This window comes from Octodon degus, unplaced genomic scaffold (assembly GCF_000260255.1).
Source record: "Octodon degus isolate 3935 unplaced genomic scaffold, OctDeg1.0 scaffold00003, whole genome shotgun sequence".
Classification (NCBI taxonomy): domain Eukaryota; kingdom Metazoa; phylum Chordata; class Mammalia; order Rodentia; family Octodontidae; genus Octodon; species Octodon degus.
The window spans coordinates 26152610-26172104 of record NW_004524579.1 but is presented as its reverse complement, the minus strand read 5'-3'; the positions used below and the strand labels follow the sequence as shown (position 1 = coordinate 26172104).

Here is a 19495-nt window from a genome sequence, read left to right as displayed (position 1 = left end):
TTTTTTTTTTTTTTAATGTATTGGTACAGGTCTCACTACACAACTTGGACTAGTAGTGATTCTCCTGTTTTCAGCCTCCTCAGTGCCGGGATTACAGACATGTGCCACCACACCTGGACTAGGTGTGCCTGGGGGCAAGGCCAGCACGGCATGCCAGACTGGGGATTGAACCCTGGCCCTTGTGCTTGCCTAAGCAGGCACTTAGTCTACTGAGCTATCTCACCAGCTCTTCTTTTCATATTTACTAATGATACCTCCATTTACTCTCTCTCTCTAGATATATACACATACACACCCAGGAGCCTTGTGCTTGCCAGGCAGGTACTTTTACCACCAAGCTATATCGTGACCCTATACCTTTTTTTCCTATTTAATCTATCTGTCTCTCTGTCTGTCTGTCTCTCTGTCTGTCTGTCTGTCTCTCTCTCTCTCTCTCTCTCTCTCTCTCTCTGTCTCTCTCTGTCTCTCTCTCTCTCTCTCTCTCTCTGGTATCGGGTCACACTAGAACTCATGTAGTGATCTTCCTGTCTCAGCCTCCCCAGCCTGGGATCACAGGCATGCATGACCATGCCTGGTTTTGAGGCCAGCACAGCACACTTGGGGTTCCAGGACTGGCAGCATGTAGTACCAGGGATCGTAACCTGGGTCCTTGCTCTTATCAGTCAGGCATTTAGACCACTGAGCTATTTCCTTAGCCCCTTTTTCTGTTTAAGAAGGAAGGAAAAGTAAATACCTTAGCATAGTTTGCTTACCAAGACTGAAAAAACCTCACAATTGATTTTTATTTACTGCTTAATTTACCTTTAGAACAAAGTCATGGCTTATCAAAAATTATAGATATAATTTCTTTTTCCTTAAATCAGTCATTTTACATAAACTTTTTCCTTGTTACAGATATTAAAAAATATTACTTGGTATTCAGAACGGGTTTTAACTGAAATTTCACTGGGGAGTCTCCTCATTCTGGTTGTAATAAGAACCATTCAATACAACATGACAAGGACAAGAGTAAGTATCCATAACTACTTTGCCATCTTTATGCAGACAATACAATCAAAACTATCCTTTAAAGAAATCTTAGCTTTTAGGGTACTTTGTTCTCATGAAAAATGATGGGAAAATACAGATCAACATGTAGTCATTGTATGTAGTATAGCATCCTGTTCTTGATAATGGATGTTCAAAGACATATGCATGATACAGAAAATAAGTACTGTGACATATTTAGATCTAGTTTATCATGTATCTTTGCTGAATTGATAGCACACTGGTTTACCTTTTAAAAGCAGCAATAGAGGGCCTGCAAGATAGCTCAGCGGTCCAAAGCGCCTGCTTAGGCAAGCTTAGGCAGGCGCATGGGACCACAGTCCAATCCCTGGCTCCACCTGCCATGCCAGTCCTGCCCTCAGGGCGGGCTGAACCAGCCAAAAAAAAAACCCACAACCACAGCAACAACCAAATATAATCAGTAATGAGCAGAAGAAAATATGTTTTCAGATGTGAAAACAAGGTAGGAGAGAGTGCTTTAAAGAGTAAAATGAAGGCAGGGGCAGGAGGCCTGGTTCTTTGCTAGAGTACCTGCCTAGTGCTCACAGTGCCCTGACTTCCACTCCTAGCACTGAGGGAAAACAAAGGCTGTACAAGAAAATGCTTTTATTTGATTCTAGTTATATTTCCTGAGAGCAGTTTGAATTCTGGTAATAGTGAAATGATGAACAAAATTCATATCCAAATATTCAAGTTTACTTCAGTATGGGCTCACGTAAATACATGTCCATATTTTTTAAAATCTGATGTCCATATTTTTTAAAATCTGATATCCTAGGAGCTAAATGTTCGTTATTGAGACAGGGTCTCATTATATAGTTTAGGCTGGCCTCAGACTCACTGTGTAACACAGGCTGGCCTTAAACTCACAACAAACCTCCTGCTTCCCTGTCCTAAGTAATTATAGGCATGTGCCATCAAGCCAGTTGAAACACGTTTTAGGATGGGGAATTTTTGTATTTTTAAAAATGTAATTATTGTGTGCATACTGTATATGTAACCAGTAGGTTTAAAGTGACACACTGTAATTAAATATTAATATCCTGCAGCAAACTAGTATTCACCATAGTGAGAATGATGAAGAGCATCAAGAGCATTGTAGAGGGCTGGCCAGATAGCTCAGTGGACTAAAGCACCTGCTTAAATAGATGCAGGGACAGGAGTTCGATCCCTGGCATGCCATGCCAGCCCCCTCTCTGGGGCATGCTGAGATGGAGAATGACACTGGGGGTGGTGGCGCCCGCCTGTAATCCCAGCACTTGAGCCGTTGAACACAGGAGGATGGCTATGAGTCCAATCTGTGTAGTGAGACCCTGTAAACCCTGTACTAAATACATTTTTTTAAAAAAGAGCATTGTAATGTTTTGTGTCATTCATTGCTTCAAATGAGTTATGAAAAGACTTTAATGGCTGTGTGCTTTACAGATTTGAGAACTAGAGAAAAGACATTGGAGACTCAAAGTATAAAATTACAGTCAAGTTTACATTTTCATCTAGTTTACATTGCTTAAAATATAGATGATGTGTGTTTCATACTTGGTGTTTTCTAACAGGACAAGTACCTTCACACAAATTGTTTGGCAGCTTTAGCAAATATGTCGGCACAGTTTCGTTCTCTCCATCAGTATGCTGCCCAGAGGATTATCAGGTAAAAATGAGCTTGAAAGAAATACTGATGTTTGCCTTCTAGCTGACCTTTTGAGAAAGATTCCATTTTAGTCCCTTTTAATGATTTATGGAAAAAATGTCAATTTTTTTCTAGTTAAGTTTTTTATTTCCTTCCTGTTAAGTTGAAAATACATTTTTCTATTATCTAAACCAATTTTTAATCAAAGTTAATGATTTGTATTTATGTATGCTGGCACTGGGGTGTGAACCCAGAGCCCTCATACTGAGCTCCATTCTTACTCCCCTTCCTTTTTTTGAGACAGGATCTCGGTGAATCAATACATTGCTCAGGCTAGGTTTAAACTTGTAATCCTCCTGCTTCAGACTCCCAGAGTGCTGGAGTTTCAGTGCCACCACACTTCATTTATTTTATTGTTTTTTTTATCTAGTTCTAGATCTTGTATGTTTTTTAAAAGAGAAACAGTTTTTTTCTGCTTTTCTTAGTAATGAAAACTAAATCTTAAAATATTTGGTGAGTATTGTCTAGAGCATCACACTATAAAGAGTTATATTTGCTTTAGAAAATTTTTTTCTTTCGTTTTTCTTTTCTCTCATGGCACTGTAGTTTGAACCCATGGCCTTTGCATGGTTAAAAAGTGCTCTACCACTGAGCTGCAAACCCAGCCCTGGCAATTCTTTTCATAGCAGTTTACTTTCATATTAATTTTCACTTGTCACCATAGGAAATTACCACAAATTAGTGGCTTAAGTCAACATAAAATTGTTATCTTACAGGTCTATAGATTTGAAGTCCAGTACAGGTCTTACCAGGGTGAAATCAAAGATCAGCAGGGCTGCATTTCCTTCTTGGTGTCCCAGAGGAGAAGCTGTCTTTCCTTTCTTGATGTTAGAGTCAGCCTTATTCCTTGGCTTTTGGTCTCTTCTTTATTTTTAAAGTCAGCAACTGTATTTTGTTGAATCTTTCTTATGTCCAATTATTCTTCTCCTGTAGTTCCACTTAGAGGACCTTTGTAATTACCTTGGCCCTGTCTGGGTCATCAGGGTGATCTCTCCATTCCTAGTTCTTTAACAGAATTGTATCTGCGAAGTTCCTTTTGCCAAATAATCTAACATTCACAAAAGGAGTATTAGGAGGTGGACATTCTGGGTGTATATTCTGTCTGCCACAGCTCTCAGCATCAGAAACCCCTCCTTATTTGTCTTTGTCAATGTCACGACAAAGTAAGAAAGCCAATTAATGAATCATGCATAATATCATTACAAGGATTTTTAACACATTCGTACTTTTTTGTTTTCTAGTAGGATGAACAAATTGTCTTAACAGACTGTAAGTTGAACATTTGCTGTCTAAATTAGTGCAGACATGTTTTATTCTTTAACTTTTTATACCAGTGTAGTTATTTATTATTATTATAATATTATTATTATTGGCACATTTTTGCAGTACGTATTGATCATGTTCATCACGGGGCCAATTCAATTTTGATTATTAGGTTTTTTTCCTAGTCATTGGTGCCAGTCCCAAACCTATATCACTTTTAAGCTTTGATTTCATGTTCTACCCAATTATTACTTGTTTATTGCTCTGTGCTCATTTTTAATAATTGATCAAAATTAATATTTGTTCTTTATCTTCATAATTCAGTAGAGGATATTTTGCAATGACTCACTACTGTTCCAATAGAATGTCTTTATGCATCCTATTGTATCAAGGATAGGTTGTACTTGAGAGATTGCCAAGTTGAATAACATGAACTTATGATTTAAAGTAGCAGTCTCTTCATATTCAGTCTCCTGGGTATTTGAAAAGCTTTTAATTTCCAAAAGGTATGTTTTATTTTGGCCTGATATAATTATTTCTGTGCTGCTTTGTGATCTTTTTCTATGTATAGATATTAAGTTTTACAATGGCTTCAGGAGGATTTCATTATAACATTAGTTTTTCCTCAATTGAAAAGGCCTGTTTAATATGAAAATGCCAGATAGATTGGTTCAGAATTTAAGTTCTGATAAAATGTACTAAAATTAAATTAAAAATTCTAAATGGAAGTGATGGAAAAACTACAAGTAAGAGCAGTGTGCCCAGTTTTCTGTATTTGATGCCCCAAATAGAAAACAAGGGCCAGCCAAATACCTCAGTGGATTAAAATACCTGCAAGCAGGCTCAGGGGCTGGAGTTGGTGATTGAGACTGGGCGTGGTGGCATGTGCATGTAATCCCAGCTCTTTTTTTAATCTCAGCTCTTGGGAGGCTGTAAACAGGCGGATCACTATGAGTCCAATCTAGTAGTGAGACCCTGAGCCTCCTGTAGACCCTTACCTAAAATACAAAAAAATAAATAAATACATAAACAAATAAAAGACAGAAAACACGCCAGTCATATTGAGGAAATAAGAAACATAATTTAGTTATATGAGAATATTTAGGTTAAGCTTATCAATAATGAATAGGACTTTGCTTTATTTTTATGGACCATTATTTAGCATCATCTAAAGAACTATTTTAAACCATGCAAGGAATATAAAAAACAGTAATAAAGATTACTGGGTTCAAATAACTTAGAGTTCAGTGGTAGGGATAAAACAAAGATCCTATCCTGTATATAAAATACAAAGATCTTATGAATCACAGAATGTAGTAAATAATATAATAAAATAAAAATTCCTATGATGGGGGTAAGAAATTGGTTCTGGAGTGGTCAGAAAACAGCACACTGAGAGATTAGACAAGGTGACTAGAGACTGGCCAGATGGCAAAAACACCAGCCACAGCCACCAAAACAAAACAACAGAGGCTGTAGTGATCAAGGATGGTTGCTGAGTAGAAAGTCACCAGTCCCATTTGGTTGACTTATACAACCTGTACAGGATTACAGATGAAAAACCTGAAGGAACTAGGGTCTTAATCTAGAGGGCTTAAGAGTTAGATTCAAAACTTAGCATAATGGAAAGAGGAGAGAGAAACAAAGGTCTGATTTTTAATAACAAGAAAGAGGAAAAAGTAAATGGACAAGCTACAAATAGATTTTAAAGAAATTTTAAGGTAGATTGCTAGTCATCCGTGTCATCAGATGATATTGATGTTTCTGCTTGTCACACTGGGGGAACCCAGTTCTGACAAGTTTCCAAGTGTTGCCAATACTTTTTGTCTAAGGACTTCATTTGAGTAACCAGTGTGGACCAGAGCATCCATGTCATCATGTCATCAAAGAGAAAGCAGAAAGGCTGAGTGTAGACCACTTTAGACTGTCACATCCATGCAACCAGCGATCCAAACACTAAAGGGTTTTCTGAGGCAAATTGAGTCCTGAAATCCAGGGTAGCCATGCTCTTGTTAACCATGTCATTTGCTGCTCCCCACCCTTTAGTCTGCCTACCTTTCAGTACAGTAGTGAAGATAGTGAAGTCTTTTAAAAAGTATTTTGTTTTCATCAACTTTTTGAGATAGGCATGAGTATGTTCAGCTATTATGATACATGATGTATCAAAATTATCTTGGGAAGTAAACATGAAAGGAAATCAAGAACTTGTGTCATTTGGCCTAGAACATTCTTTTTACATCTAATCCCTGATATTAAACTTATTTTAATTCAGTAAATACTTACCTAGTTTTACTGTATGCCTACCAAGGCTGAAGTTTTCTTTTATTATTTATTATTTCTTACCTTTTCATTTCAGGCTAACACTATTTGTTATACATATCTAGAAATTGTTTCAGTGATTTTATTTTTTAAACTAATTGAATTTCCATCTCATCTGTTATTCTTGTGGTCAGGAAGTAGGGAATTATCTGATACAAAGAACTGTAATGAATAGTTCAGCTCTGTCTCAAAATCTTAGTAAGTTACTTAATTTTTGTCTTCCATCTCTAAAATCAGATATGACATGTAGTTAATGTGTTCTGAGAATTGATAATGCCTTATGAAGCATTTTGTATCTCTGTTTTCTTTATTATAGTGTCATAAATTTTTTGAAATAATTTTAACTAAATATAGATTTGGATCATATCCATACAAAAGAATTTCTTGGTTTCCTTTATATTCCTGGATTCTGATTCCCTGTGCAAGCAATAATCAAATTTTCTATATTTCCCAAAAGGTAGAAAATGAAGCTCTCACTGAATGTACATAGAGGTTTTGGATAATAATGTGTTTCTTTTAGATCAGTAGATGAGAGCAATGGCCTTGTAGTATAAGTACTTCTCTTAAATGCATATGATTTCATTTTTAAGGGCATAATTAACCTTTTCCTGTCCAGTGCTTTGGCAGCAGACAGGTTCCAGTTTCTCTGTTGGTATAATCTTTGCTGATTTTTGTTTCATCTTGGCAGAACATGAACCAAGAAAAGGGGAATGTTTGCCTTCAAAAGGTGGCTTCCTGTGCTTCCTACTTTAAAGGCAGCTGAATGTTTTTCAGGAAATCCGTAATGGCTTACTTTTGCAATTTAGACTTTTCTCAAGCATTTACACTGAGAGCATTTAGACAGCTTGAAGTTGAAAACTTTTATGTTCCTACTTGAGGATTTCTAACTGTTCAATGAATTACTAGTGTCATGCAACAGTGTCTTGACCAACTTAATGGTACATGTACAGAATTTCCTAAGTCATTTAATTTCAATTTAGATTTCTGGCACACCCAGAATGTCAGTTTTTAAAGAAGTATACCATTTATCCAAATTTTGGTTTCTTGTAAGAAAAAACATTGTGGACAAAATTGCCATATAGGAAGTTAAAAGGATTTGCATAGAGGTTTATAGAATGTCATATCATATTGTGTAGGCGTGTTATTTATACTTTATCCTCTTAGCCATGCATTAAGCCTCTATTCCTGTTTACTACTCTGAAAGATCTGACATACTTACTGTACTTTTAAGTTAACAAATTAGGCTTTCTCAGTTTTGTTGATCCTGGTAGGAGACTCAGTACTGCTGGGCAAAAACAAAGAAGAATTCATTGCTGTCTTTTTACTATATATTTTGTTATAAATTATTACAACGGTACTAGGAATCAGAATATCATCATTTGCTTGTGTGTCTCTCATGCCCATAGGGCAACATGACAAGGTACAGATGACATCTGCAAATGTAATGGGTTGCTTTACAAGTGAAGAACCCTATCCATAGGAAACCATAATCTTTTGTAATAACTTCAAGCAAAACTATTTAACCTCTGCTTTGGAGGAAGACAGCTTTAGATATGCTTGACAGCAAATTGCACTCTGCTATAGAGGGAGACATAATCTTTATCATCCAAGTGTATAACAAGCCATGAAAAGATAGTACAGAAAACAAGACTATGTACATGTCTGCCTTTAAGATCTATAGACACAGGAGAGACTGAAGGTATGGAATGACTTCATTAGTTTCTGCTTTGCTCATGTCTCATAATGAATCTCCAGTTCAGGTTGTACTGACAGCCCTAACACAACATTAAGCCTTGGTCTGAGTGGCTTTGAAAGATCTATTTGCTAAAATATTATAACAACATTAGATTTGGTAAAATTTTGTGGAATTATAAAATTATAGGTTTGGAAGCACCTTTAAAAATTATCAATGAACTAACTTTTCTTCTCATTGACCTAAGAGAAAATAACTGTATATCTATCCTATCTTGTATGTACATATGTATATTGTTTTTCTCTACAAAACGGTCCTTTATTTATATTGTTTTGTTTTGTCAGAGATGGATGTTCCATTGCTCTTAGTTCAGTGAGAAGAAAGGTTTGTCCTAATATTGTTCAGACAAGATATCATGTCTATATCTTGTCCCCTGAATAACTGAAGACAATATGCAATGTATTAATTATTGTAACTGTCCTACTAAGCTGTTTTGAAACTGTTTCATTGCTATTTTATCATTTTTTCTCATTAAAGTGAACAAAAAATAAAAAACATACATGGATGTAAATTTTTTTTTTTTTTTTTTTTTTTGTGGAACCTGGGATTGAACTCAGGCCCTTGCGCTTGCCAGGGAAGTGCTTATTCCACTGAGCCCTTTCCCTGGCCCCAGCGTAAAAAATATTTAAAAAATTATCAGTGAAAATTTCCACAATGACAAATGGCAGTATTGAAATTGAGAGTTAATTATATGACTAGGGCATGCAAGTGAATGCTTGCATGTGAAGCAGAACTAGAGATGAAGTCGTCCAGCTCCTGGCCTGATAATAGTTCCAGAACAAGTGAAAAAAAGAGGCTTTGTTGTGTATGCTATCTCTCTTTTTACATAAAGGTGATACCTAATATTTTATAAAATGATAAAGGCAGGTAAGAGAAACTAAATGATTTAATAAAGTTTTTCTTGATATATTATTGCACATATTTTATGGCTATTATAAAAAGTATATTTTTCAAAACATCATATGTGTTAACAAGAGAAATGGAAATAAGTAGATGTGATTAAGATGATTGATGCAGCCAGTATAAATGCCTACTACATAGGTACCAGATATGGGACAGACAAAGGAAGAATGATTCCTTAGAAGACCTAAGAGGGGGACCAGGGGGATAGCTTGGCAGCCTCAGTGCTTGCCTACCACAAGGACCCGGGTTTGATGCCATGCCTGCCCCATGCCAAGCCAGCCACCAAAACTGGGAGTGGTGGTGCATGCCTGTAATCCCAGCACAGGAGAGGCTGAGACAGGATGAGTCTGAAGTGCATAACAAGACCCTGTACCAAATAAATAAAAACAATTTTAAAAGAAGATCTAAGAAGCTAGACAGGAAAAAATAGCTCAAAAATGTAGCTATATGGTCCTTATCCTGAATATTAAGACTTTTCTGAGGATTTAAATTTTTTTTATTTGCTTAGTGTTACTCAGTCTCCTCATTTACAAAATGTCAGTATCCTCCAAAGATCTCAGTGTTGGTATACCAGGAAGAACAACTGATTAGAACAATTATATCACCTTGCTTAACTTGTACAATCAGCAGTAACAATAACATCAAACACAGCTTAGAAAATGACAAACTGTGAACTCACCTCCTTTAACAGTATGACCTAGATTTGTGGTTATATAACATAGTCCAGAATGACCTAGAAAATTGTATGCAGTAAATAAGCCCTCAATGTGGTGAGAAAATTTAAAAAGAGTTAGAGGGAAAATAGAAAAGAGGAAGAGATTAGAAGCAAGGCTGTAAGTCAAAAGGGTATCATGCAGACTTTGGAAAATTGATGAAGACAGGAGGGAAAGAGAAGGAAGAAATAACAAGAACAAAACAAAAATAAAAAATAGAAACCATGTTCACACTTATATAAAAACAAGAACAATCAGAAAAAACAAAACGTGAAGAAAGAGGAAGAGAAAGAAAACAAAATGTTCATTTCCCTATCTGCTGTCACCAGTAGGTAGTGTTGGCAGAGTCCAGATCCAAGTTGGTTAATTCCAACAAGCCAGATATAGCTTTCTGGCAGATTCATGGATAAGCCCAGCAACCCTGCACCTTTACTTCCACTGACATTCCAGCTGATTTCTGACTGTGAGGCTGGAACCAGACTTATACAGCCTTCAATAGTTCATATGCCTCCTGACTTCAACTCCCTGATCTCCTGCCAACTGACCCTGTTACTAGAGGCCACTAGATGGAGCTCACAGCTGTTCTGAGTTCTGAGCCCTTCTGCAAGGTGGCTACCAGCAAATTACCCTCTCCTAGGGGGTGTCTGAATGCACATAACTAAGCAGCCACTGCAGTCTGCTGCAGTCACTGTGCACCCGCACGTTCAAGCTACCTCTCCCACCATGAGTCCTGGCTGAGGGAGAAAGTGCCACCTGCCACCTCCTTCATTGAAGTCTCTTCCTTTACTATTCCCATGTGCTTGAATCCTAGCTTCAGATCCTTCCTGGATTCTGGAGACCCACTCCCTTGGTCCTTCTCTTTCTCAAGTTGCTATATTCCAGTTTCTGGGCACCAGATATCAGAGAGGCTGTCTCTGCTGCTCACAATTCCATCATGTTCCTGGAAGAGGTATCTATTTAATAAACTTCCATGAAATTTTTTGCCCTGGTAATTAAAAAATGTGTACAACTCTGTTATCACTTACTGTGATGTAGTAATAATCATGCTACAAATTTCCTATGTAGAACGATTCCATCTTAAAAAATCTCTGAGATTCTAAATATGCCCTTGAAGAACTACAATAACTGGTAATGTTTTCTTCATGGACTATTTTATAACAGGTATAATTTCTGTTTCACACGAGTAAGTATTAAGGGATTATTTAATTATCAGATCATTTCCGTTGGAGTGCCCTGTTTCACACAGTGCCGGGCAGACTCGTGAGCCCATGTCCTGCACTGTCTTCACAGAGCTTTTTGTCTAGCCGCTGCAGCAGAGTAGCACAGTGTGTATAGTGCTCTGATGGCAGTCATGCAGCAGAAGGCAGACTGCCACCCGAGTGTGCGGACACCTCACTCGTGAGGGGGTGCTGCTGTCATACCTGAAAAATGCGCAGCCAGCCTCTGTCTCTCGATTGCTTCCAGCCCTTCCCTACAATTCCTTTAAAAACCTGAGTATAATTTGTGATGTAAAAATAATTCCCTTTCAGTTTCCTGACTAGTTTCATTTAACTGGAAGGTGATAAAAATAAATAAAATGTGGATTAAAATAAATTAATACAGAGGTTATCTGCCAAACTAACCTTCCACTAATTCTAATTTTTCTCACTCAGGAAATTTTTTGTTTGTATCATTTTTGTCAGATAATTGAAATTCTGAAATTGCCTCAAAATTTAGCTCAATTCTCACTGTATCACAGTTCTTCCCTAGAGTAGGGTGGGAAGGGTTGGGTGAAAGTAGCTCAAATGAACTCATCTCTGCCACAAAGCCTCTTGGCATAGAGTATGTGGTGTGGGTTTTGATGGGAGGGAAACATAACAACTGATTAGCTCTTGCTAAGTTTACGCAATATTAAATTTACTAGACCCGGTGCATAATCCTTTAGAACTCTTTCAAATAATTACAAATCTTAAAATACATCTAAAGAAAGTTACTGTTTTTGTTTGTAGTATGAGAATTCAATTCAGGTCCTTCACACTATGCCACGTTCTTAGCTTATTGTTATTTTTCATTGGTAGACAAAATCTCACTAAATTGGCCATTCTCGGGCCCAGCTTGCCATCTTCCTGCCTTAGGTTCCTAGACTATACCACCACACCTAGCTTACATAACAAATCTTTAAGTTCCCTCTAGCTTCAAAAAATGTTTGGCCAACTTTATTTCACTTACAGTTCTGCTGTTCTTCCCTACTTTGGATTATTTTGAAGAATTCATTACATGTATCAAAATTACATTTATATAGAAAGGTATAAATTTTTATTAACTTGTATTTATGGTTTGATCTCTGTGGAAATGGTAGAGAGTACAGGATTATTACCATCATTCAAGTAAATATGGATATTAACCAAAAGGTCCTTCATGACTTAGAATCCATTTCATCTCAGGGCTTATTCTGTGCCACTCACAGTGTTATTAACGCATGTTATGTTAATTTTGACTGTATTCCTCTATGAGGTATTAACTTTCTGTTTTATATACAAAAACCCTGAGACCCAGAGTCTGTGAGATGTATTCAGGGTCAAGTGTAATGGAGCTGGAAGTGGAACTCAGGTTGTCCCTAGCCTAAATATATTTGTGGTAGACAAGACGTTGATAAATATTGGAAAGGGAAGATGTCTTCTACCTTATATACTCAGATTCTCAATTTCAAGTAAGTGGAATGTCTGTTGTCTGGGATCACTTCAATGCAATGGTTTTCAAAGTAGAATCCACAGAACATGGAAGGTCCATGGAATTGAAGCTTTTTATAATAACACATCATTTGCCACTTACACTGCCCTAACAGTTGCGTCACACAGAAACACAACTGAAGTAAGACTTTTGAGATCTTAGTACAAATAGAGTGACATCCCACTGTACTAGCACTCACTATACTCTCTATGATCACTTGACATGAAAAAGAATTTGCCTTCAACTAAAAATATCATTGATGAGGGACTGGTGAGATAACTCAGCAGACTAAAGCACCTGCTTACGCAAGCTTAGGCAAAGCGTGGGTACCATGGTTTGATCCCCAGCATGACATGCTGTGCCAGCCCCACTCCCAGGATGGCTCATCAGACCAGAGTCCCAGCATGGTAGTACACACTTATAATCCCAGCTCTTGGGAGGCTGAAACCAAGAGGATTGAGCTGAGCTGCGTGATGAAATCCTGTAACAACCAAATTACATTTGACGAAGTGGTAAAAATCATTAGTTGTAATAAATATTGACTCTTAAGTGCATGCATTTTTTGGGCTGGGGAGATAACTTGGATGTCTTAAGTGCCTTTCAGGCAAGTGCAAGGACCCAGTTTCAATTCTTGATATTGCATGACTTGCAGCTGCTGTGCCAGCCACTGAAACCAGGTGTGGTGGCGCACACATTTAATCCCAACGCTGGGGAGGCTGAGACAGGAGGATCACTATGAGTCCAAGCTGCATAGTCAGACTCTGTACTAAATAAATAAATAAATGAATAAATGCTTAAAAAAGTTTCTTAATGCATGTGTCTTAATGGGTTTTTTTCTTTTCTTTTCCTTTTTTTTTTTTTTTTTTTTTTGCATTAGCAGGGATCATATTCAGACCTTGCATTTGCCAGGCAGGTGCTTATTCCACTAAACTATATCCACGGCCCAGAAATACCATTTTTACCTGAAAAGTATTTGTGGTAATCTATACTTATTTAGACTTGGCAGACATTTTCTTGAAAATTAATAAAGTGAAAAAAAATTAGTAAAGTGAGCTTGTCATTTCAAGGAAAACAGCTGCCAGTGTTGGTTGCCAATAATAAAATTGGAGCTTTCAAACAAAAATTAGAATTCTGAAAAACTTGTACCTGGCACCATGATTTTGTTTCCCAATAATTTTAAGACTTGTGATAAGATAAATTATGTTAATGGGGATTTTTGAAAATACTATACAATGAATTGTGTCAACATTTGAAACATGCTGAATTGATTTAGTGAACCATTATTTTTCAAATGACTGAAGAATGATTTTTCATGAATTCTATTTGTTAACATGCAGTGTGTTCATTATTATATTTAAATAAACTAATATTTTAACTTTTCCTTAAAGTATGTTAGTATGATCTATATATAAAATTAGATCTAATGCCCTTTCAGGGGATGAGATAGGAAAAATGAATATGAGCATGTCTGTGTTACAGAGTTCACTGTATATATTTTTAAATATCTACTATTTAGGAATTATGTCCTTACTTCCACATTATTGTCAGTACTTGACTATATTATTCATGATGCTATTTAATAAATATTCTTTGAGAATATAGTTACCAGAGGTTGGACTAGAAGGGGCATATAGAATATATCAGTCATATTTATTCTCTATAGGAGCTCAGGGTCTCTAAAATGCCATAAGATGGCAGTGTAAGAGTACTAAATTATTTTTAATTTTACTGCTAATCTTGCCTGGGTATGGCTGTGAAATAAATTTATTCTCATTGTCTGTTGCTTTATAACAAACTATTTCAAAACTTTGTCGCTTAAAGTAACAGTTTATAATAATATCCCAGAGTGCTTTGAGTTAATTGGTTAGCTGAACGATCCTCACTCGAAGTCTCTTGTGTGTTTGTAGTCAGAGAACAACTAGGTGGAGTCCCTCTTGGGGTTGTCAGCTGGGAGGTCTATTGAGGCGCTGACTAGAGCACTTCAGTTCTCTGCGTGACCTTCCCATGATGCTTTATTTTCTCCCAGCAGTGCAGCAGGCTTCTTAATGAGGACCATCCTGAGAGTAGCAGAAACTGTACAACCTAGCTCAGTTCTCTGAAAACATTACTGTTACCATATTTTATTGGTTCAAAACATTTCATAGGAGCAGCCTAGATTTAAAAGGAGGGGAAGACCACAGAAGTGCACAAATGCTAGGAGGTAGTGTCCTTTTGTGGCCATCTTTAGTTACTCGTTGCTCATAACACTATTAAATTCAGTGTCATAAATTATTAATGTAGCTGAGAAAATGAATTATTAGTCTTATTCTTAAAGCCTGGGTTTAAGACTAACATCTGGACTTCTGTTCAAAATAGAAAAGTAAACTGAATTCATTAAAATGCTATTACATTTTTCTTTGCTTTGTGTAATATATTTGAAATTTTCTCTCCTCTGACTTTTTCCCACATTCAGTTTCTTTTGTTGAGAAGGTCATGCCCACTCTGCAGGAGAGGTAGCTATTTATAGCCAAGACTGTAAAGGAGCAGAATCACGTAGAGTTCCTGGGCTGGAATACTCATATGGCTGTCTTGCCCATTCAGGTCTCATCTTTGAGAAAAAACAGGGTGCTGTCCCAGGATGTATGACTGGCTGGATGCTTTTGCTCTGTCAGTGGCATCTGCAGTTTCATACAAGAGAGACTGAGGAACAGTACTAAGTTTGGAGAGAGGTGCTCTCCAAAGATTGCTTGAAAATGGCATTTATATAGCATTTTCACCTTCTCAGATTTGGTTGTATATTCAACAGTGACCAGGAGATCTTCCTGGAGGAAATGTGATTGTGGGTGCTTTAGTAAAACCTCCCCTTGGTGGTGCTGTTGCCCTGTAATTTCAAAGAGAACAGCATTTTGTTGCCTATTTTTTTTTAGCAAATATTTTATTGGACATTAAAGTATACCAGGCCTTAATTAAGGTGCACAGGGAACTTAATAAGATACAATTATTGTCCTTATAGTCTAATCCTAGCTAGAGATGATGGAAAGCTCATGACTTTGAGTTACTAAAAGGGTACCAGAAGCTCTTCATATACATTAAATGGTACACTCATGCTAAAGAAAAATGCAGTTCAAACACCTCACTGATGTGTCATTTTTACCTATCAGATTAGAAAAATCTTTTCCAGGTATGTTGGAATAGATTCCCTCCAACTTTGCTGGTATGTATGTAAATTGATGCAACATTCTATAAAGAACACTGGCAGTAATGGTTCAAATTCCAATTACATTACTTTTCACCTAATATTCATATACTCATTTATGCAAAATGACAAAATATCTTTACTTTTGGAGTTTTTTTTTAAATAATACCAAAAAGTATGAAGCAAATAGCTGTCAAGAAAGACCTAAAGGTAGTAAACTGATAAAATAGGCAATGTGCAGCTATTTTAAAAATGATATTGATGGAAGACATTCTGATATTAGTTGAAAAACTATACTGAGAATATTGTAAACAGTATATATAAATGTGATTAGTGAAATAGGGAGAAATAATATATTTGCAATACTGGGTAATTTTATATTCATATAATTATGATGTATTTTTATTAAAAAGCTATGCCATATAAAATTTTGTTGGCATTTTCATATGTATATATATATATGTGTGTTTACATATACATATATATCTTAGTATATTATCTATAATGTCCGTGTTGAAAGATATATTGCTATAGTGTAATGGCTTCAAAATACAGAATTTATCCATCTATTTGGACATATTAAATTGCTTATTTATATGTATATGTACACACATAAACACAATTTTGGGAAGAAAATCTTTTTGCATGATAAAAGTGTATGAAAGTACTTAGCAATCACAGATGTGGTAGTTCTAGTGGATTTATTTTTTCTTTTTGTTTTTTTAAAAACATTATTCACTATGTAATTAGGTTTGCCTTGAACTGTCTGTGTAGCCCAGGCCGACCTTGAAACTGTGGTGGTCCTCCTGCCTCAGCCTCCTTATTGCTAGCATCACAGTGGTGCACCACCACACTGGTGATGGTGGTGTTTCTAGCTGTGTGGCTTTGGGAGATAACTTCATCTTTCTGTGTGTACAATCTAACATCTAAATTAAACTGTGGATTATAATATCTACTTTGTGGGTTATTTTGAGAGTTTAATCAGTAAAAAACAGGAAAACATTATTTAGAATAATGTTTCATATATTTAAATAGTAGCCAACCCCTTCTCCCCAAACATAAGAGTATGGGGAAAACAAAAAGATTTCATTTTGAATAATTATTATTATCCATCACTTCTGAGTTTCAGAATCCTTCATAAGCACTTGTTAGTAGCTTGTCCTTTTGGTACCATCCCCTAAAGTGACCCTTAGAGTCCTGGTAAAGACACTTACAAGTAATTTGCTTAATACAATCTAACACTTGGAAAATACATGGATGAATAGCTGCAGACAGTTCCTTTCTAGAGGAGGTGGAGCTAGTTATACTGCTTCCAGTAAGTAGGAAAAGGTGTCAGGGTCTCTGTGGGAGAGCAAGCCTAAGATGAACAACTGCAGACTCCTTGGTTTACCTGACTAGGTTATAGTAGTGAAGAGGGCATTTATTTGGTCTTTCTTAGCCTACTTGTGTTCATCTAGTACCTCAGAGTCAGGGAGTTAGTTCCTCATACCCAGGACCCCTGGAGGGCTGCCTTTTAGGGGCACTCAGTTTACATTTTCCCATTAACTTACATTATTATTTTTAGAAGGTTTTATTTCCATTTCTTACTAATTGTTAACTAGTTCTTAGAATTTATCCCAGACTGTTTCTCTTCCTGAATTACCATTTATATAGCAATTTCTTTTTTCCACATTACTATAGACTTTATGTGAAGTATATTAGATAAAATAAAAACAGCTCAGAAATGTCAAAAATATGACTGAAGATGTCCAGTGACATATTTTTTTGCTTGCATATTAATGGATATTTCATAGACTATACCCTCATATGAAGAACTGGAAGTCCCTCCTAATACCTAGATTTTAATTTTTAGATTATCTGGAGTGACACTTGAAAAGTGAATAAAACATTCTAGAACCATAAATATGTTCATTCTACTTATTTATACCCTGGATTTCTCATACAAGAGATAGTATGTGATGTTTAAGCTTGTGTGTCTGATTTATTTCACTTAATATTACAGTTTCAAGGTGTATGCATTGACCTATGAGTGACTTGAGTTTGTTTATTTTCCTTTCAGGCAAAGTATTAATACTCTGTTGTGCATAAATTGTTTATCCATTTGGCTGTTGATACACACAAAAGCTGTTTCCAAGATTTAGCTGTTGTGAATTGTGCTGCTATAACTAACCATGGGTATATTTGTGTCACTGTAATATAACGACTTTAAACCTTTTTTGGGGAGTATATCTAGAAAGGGAATAGCTGGGTCAAATGGAATTTCTAGTTTTAGCCTTTTGAGCTGATTTCAGTAGTGGTAGTACTAGTGTATGTTCCTACCACCAATATAGACATCTCCTCTCCCTTAACTGTGTCAGCATTTGTTTTTAATCTCTTAATGAAAATAATTCTTTCTGAAATAATTGATTTGTATAATTAATAATTTGCATTTCTCTAATGACCAGCAATAATAAAAAATGTATATATAATTTATACTTTTTCTGAGAAGTGTCTGTTCATTTAAGTTGGCCATTTTTGATTGAGCTTTTGGTGGCATCTTAAGTTTTTTTAGTTCTTTACATATTCTAGATATTAGTCCTACCCAGCAAAAATTTCTTCTTATTTTGTATGTTGTCTCTTTACTTTGTTGATTGTTTCCTTTGCAATGCAGGAAGTAGGGGGGAATCTTTTTCAGATGGGAAGCGGATTGAAAGATGAAGGGAGGAGGAGAGAGGGAAGGAAAGAGAATTAAAAATAAAATTGGAGAAAGATGGAGATGGAGTTTCTGGAGATGGGAAGGGAGCCAAGGGATGGAGGTGATACTGGCTTACAACACATACCAGTTACTATATGCCAGATCCATGTACAATGGGTGTGTGGTTATTGTGTACTGCAAACATGTAAAAAACAGGATATTTATCCTAGTATTTTATACAAATTTTAAAATCATTTAACATAAATTTTTAAATTGTTTAAATCAGAAATCAAATGTTTAGTGTTAAAATGAGGGCTGAAGTAATATAGAAAAATGCTTGCATGAGTCTGATTCCTGATGAAAAGGAAAAGATAGCATAAAGGTTCTGTAGCATGTTTTTTATACTGCATTTGTGAAATGAAGTCAGTAATTAAAAGTGATAATCAAAAGATTTTAGGCATTTTTTAATCTGTTAGTGTTTTTCTCTTTCATAGCCGTACATAGTGCTATGTGAGATTATATTTTTCTTTCTATACCATTTGCAGGTGTTTGTTAATATATAATGATTAGCTTTATTGTATGCCACAAGTAATTACTAACCTTGACTGTTCCAGTGGTGGAAAATGTAATATTATGCTATCTTTATTTAAAATTGTGCTATACATGTCACACTGTTTGCTATATCATGCACCTCTCATCATCACAACTTAAAATGGGGTAATAGACCTTATTAAAGTCCTTGTGTTAGCATCACATCTATTTTTTAAAAATTGCTCATAATTTGTATTAGCTTCTGTTATTCTTTAGTTATTGATAGTAGTGCTGTTATGTGTTGAAAGGATTTCATCAGGTGTGTAGTCAGATTTAGATTCAACTGTGCACAGAAGAGTCGAAAATATGAGTGGCTTAAAGGAGAAAAGATTTAATTTGCTAAGCAAAACTCCAAAGCAGTCTTTCTAGGACTTGTAAAGACTCTAGTTCAGGGTTTTTGTATCAGTTTCCATTTGCAGCTGTAACAAATTACCAAAACAGCTGCATAAAGCAGCACAGATTTATTGTAGCCAGAACTCTGTCTTGACTCTGGTTTAGATTTCACAAGGTTAAAATCAAGTTGTTGGTCTGTTGGATTCTTACAGGAAGGCTCTAGGAAAAAACCTGTCTCAGACTTGTTCAGACTGTTAGTGAAATCCAGTTCCTTGTGACTATAGGATGGCAGGCTTCTTCCCTTACTGGCCCTCAGCCAGGGCCTGTT

The 19495-nt window shown here is 36.1% G+C and overlaps 1 protein-coding gene across 3 annotated transcripts in view; it reads left to right on the top strand.

The window, feature by feature from the left end:
- Dym (dymeclin) overlaps positions 1–19495 on the top strand; it is a 543161-nt gene that overhangs the window by 254091 nt on the left and 269575 nt on the right. For all 3 annotated transcript variants that reach the window (XM_004623641.3, XM_023714738.1, XM_023714739.1), the window contains exons 12-13: positions 895–1008; positions 2601–2695. In XM_004623641.3, coding sequence (XP_004623698.1) covers positions 895–1008; positions 2601–2695 — 209 coding nt within the window. The remainder of the gene's footprint in view (positions 1–894; positions 1009–2600; positions 2696–19495) is intronic.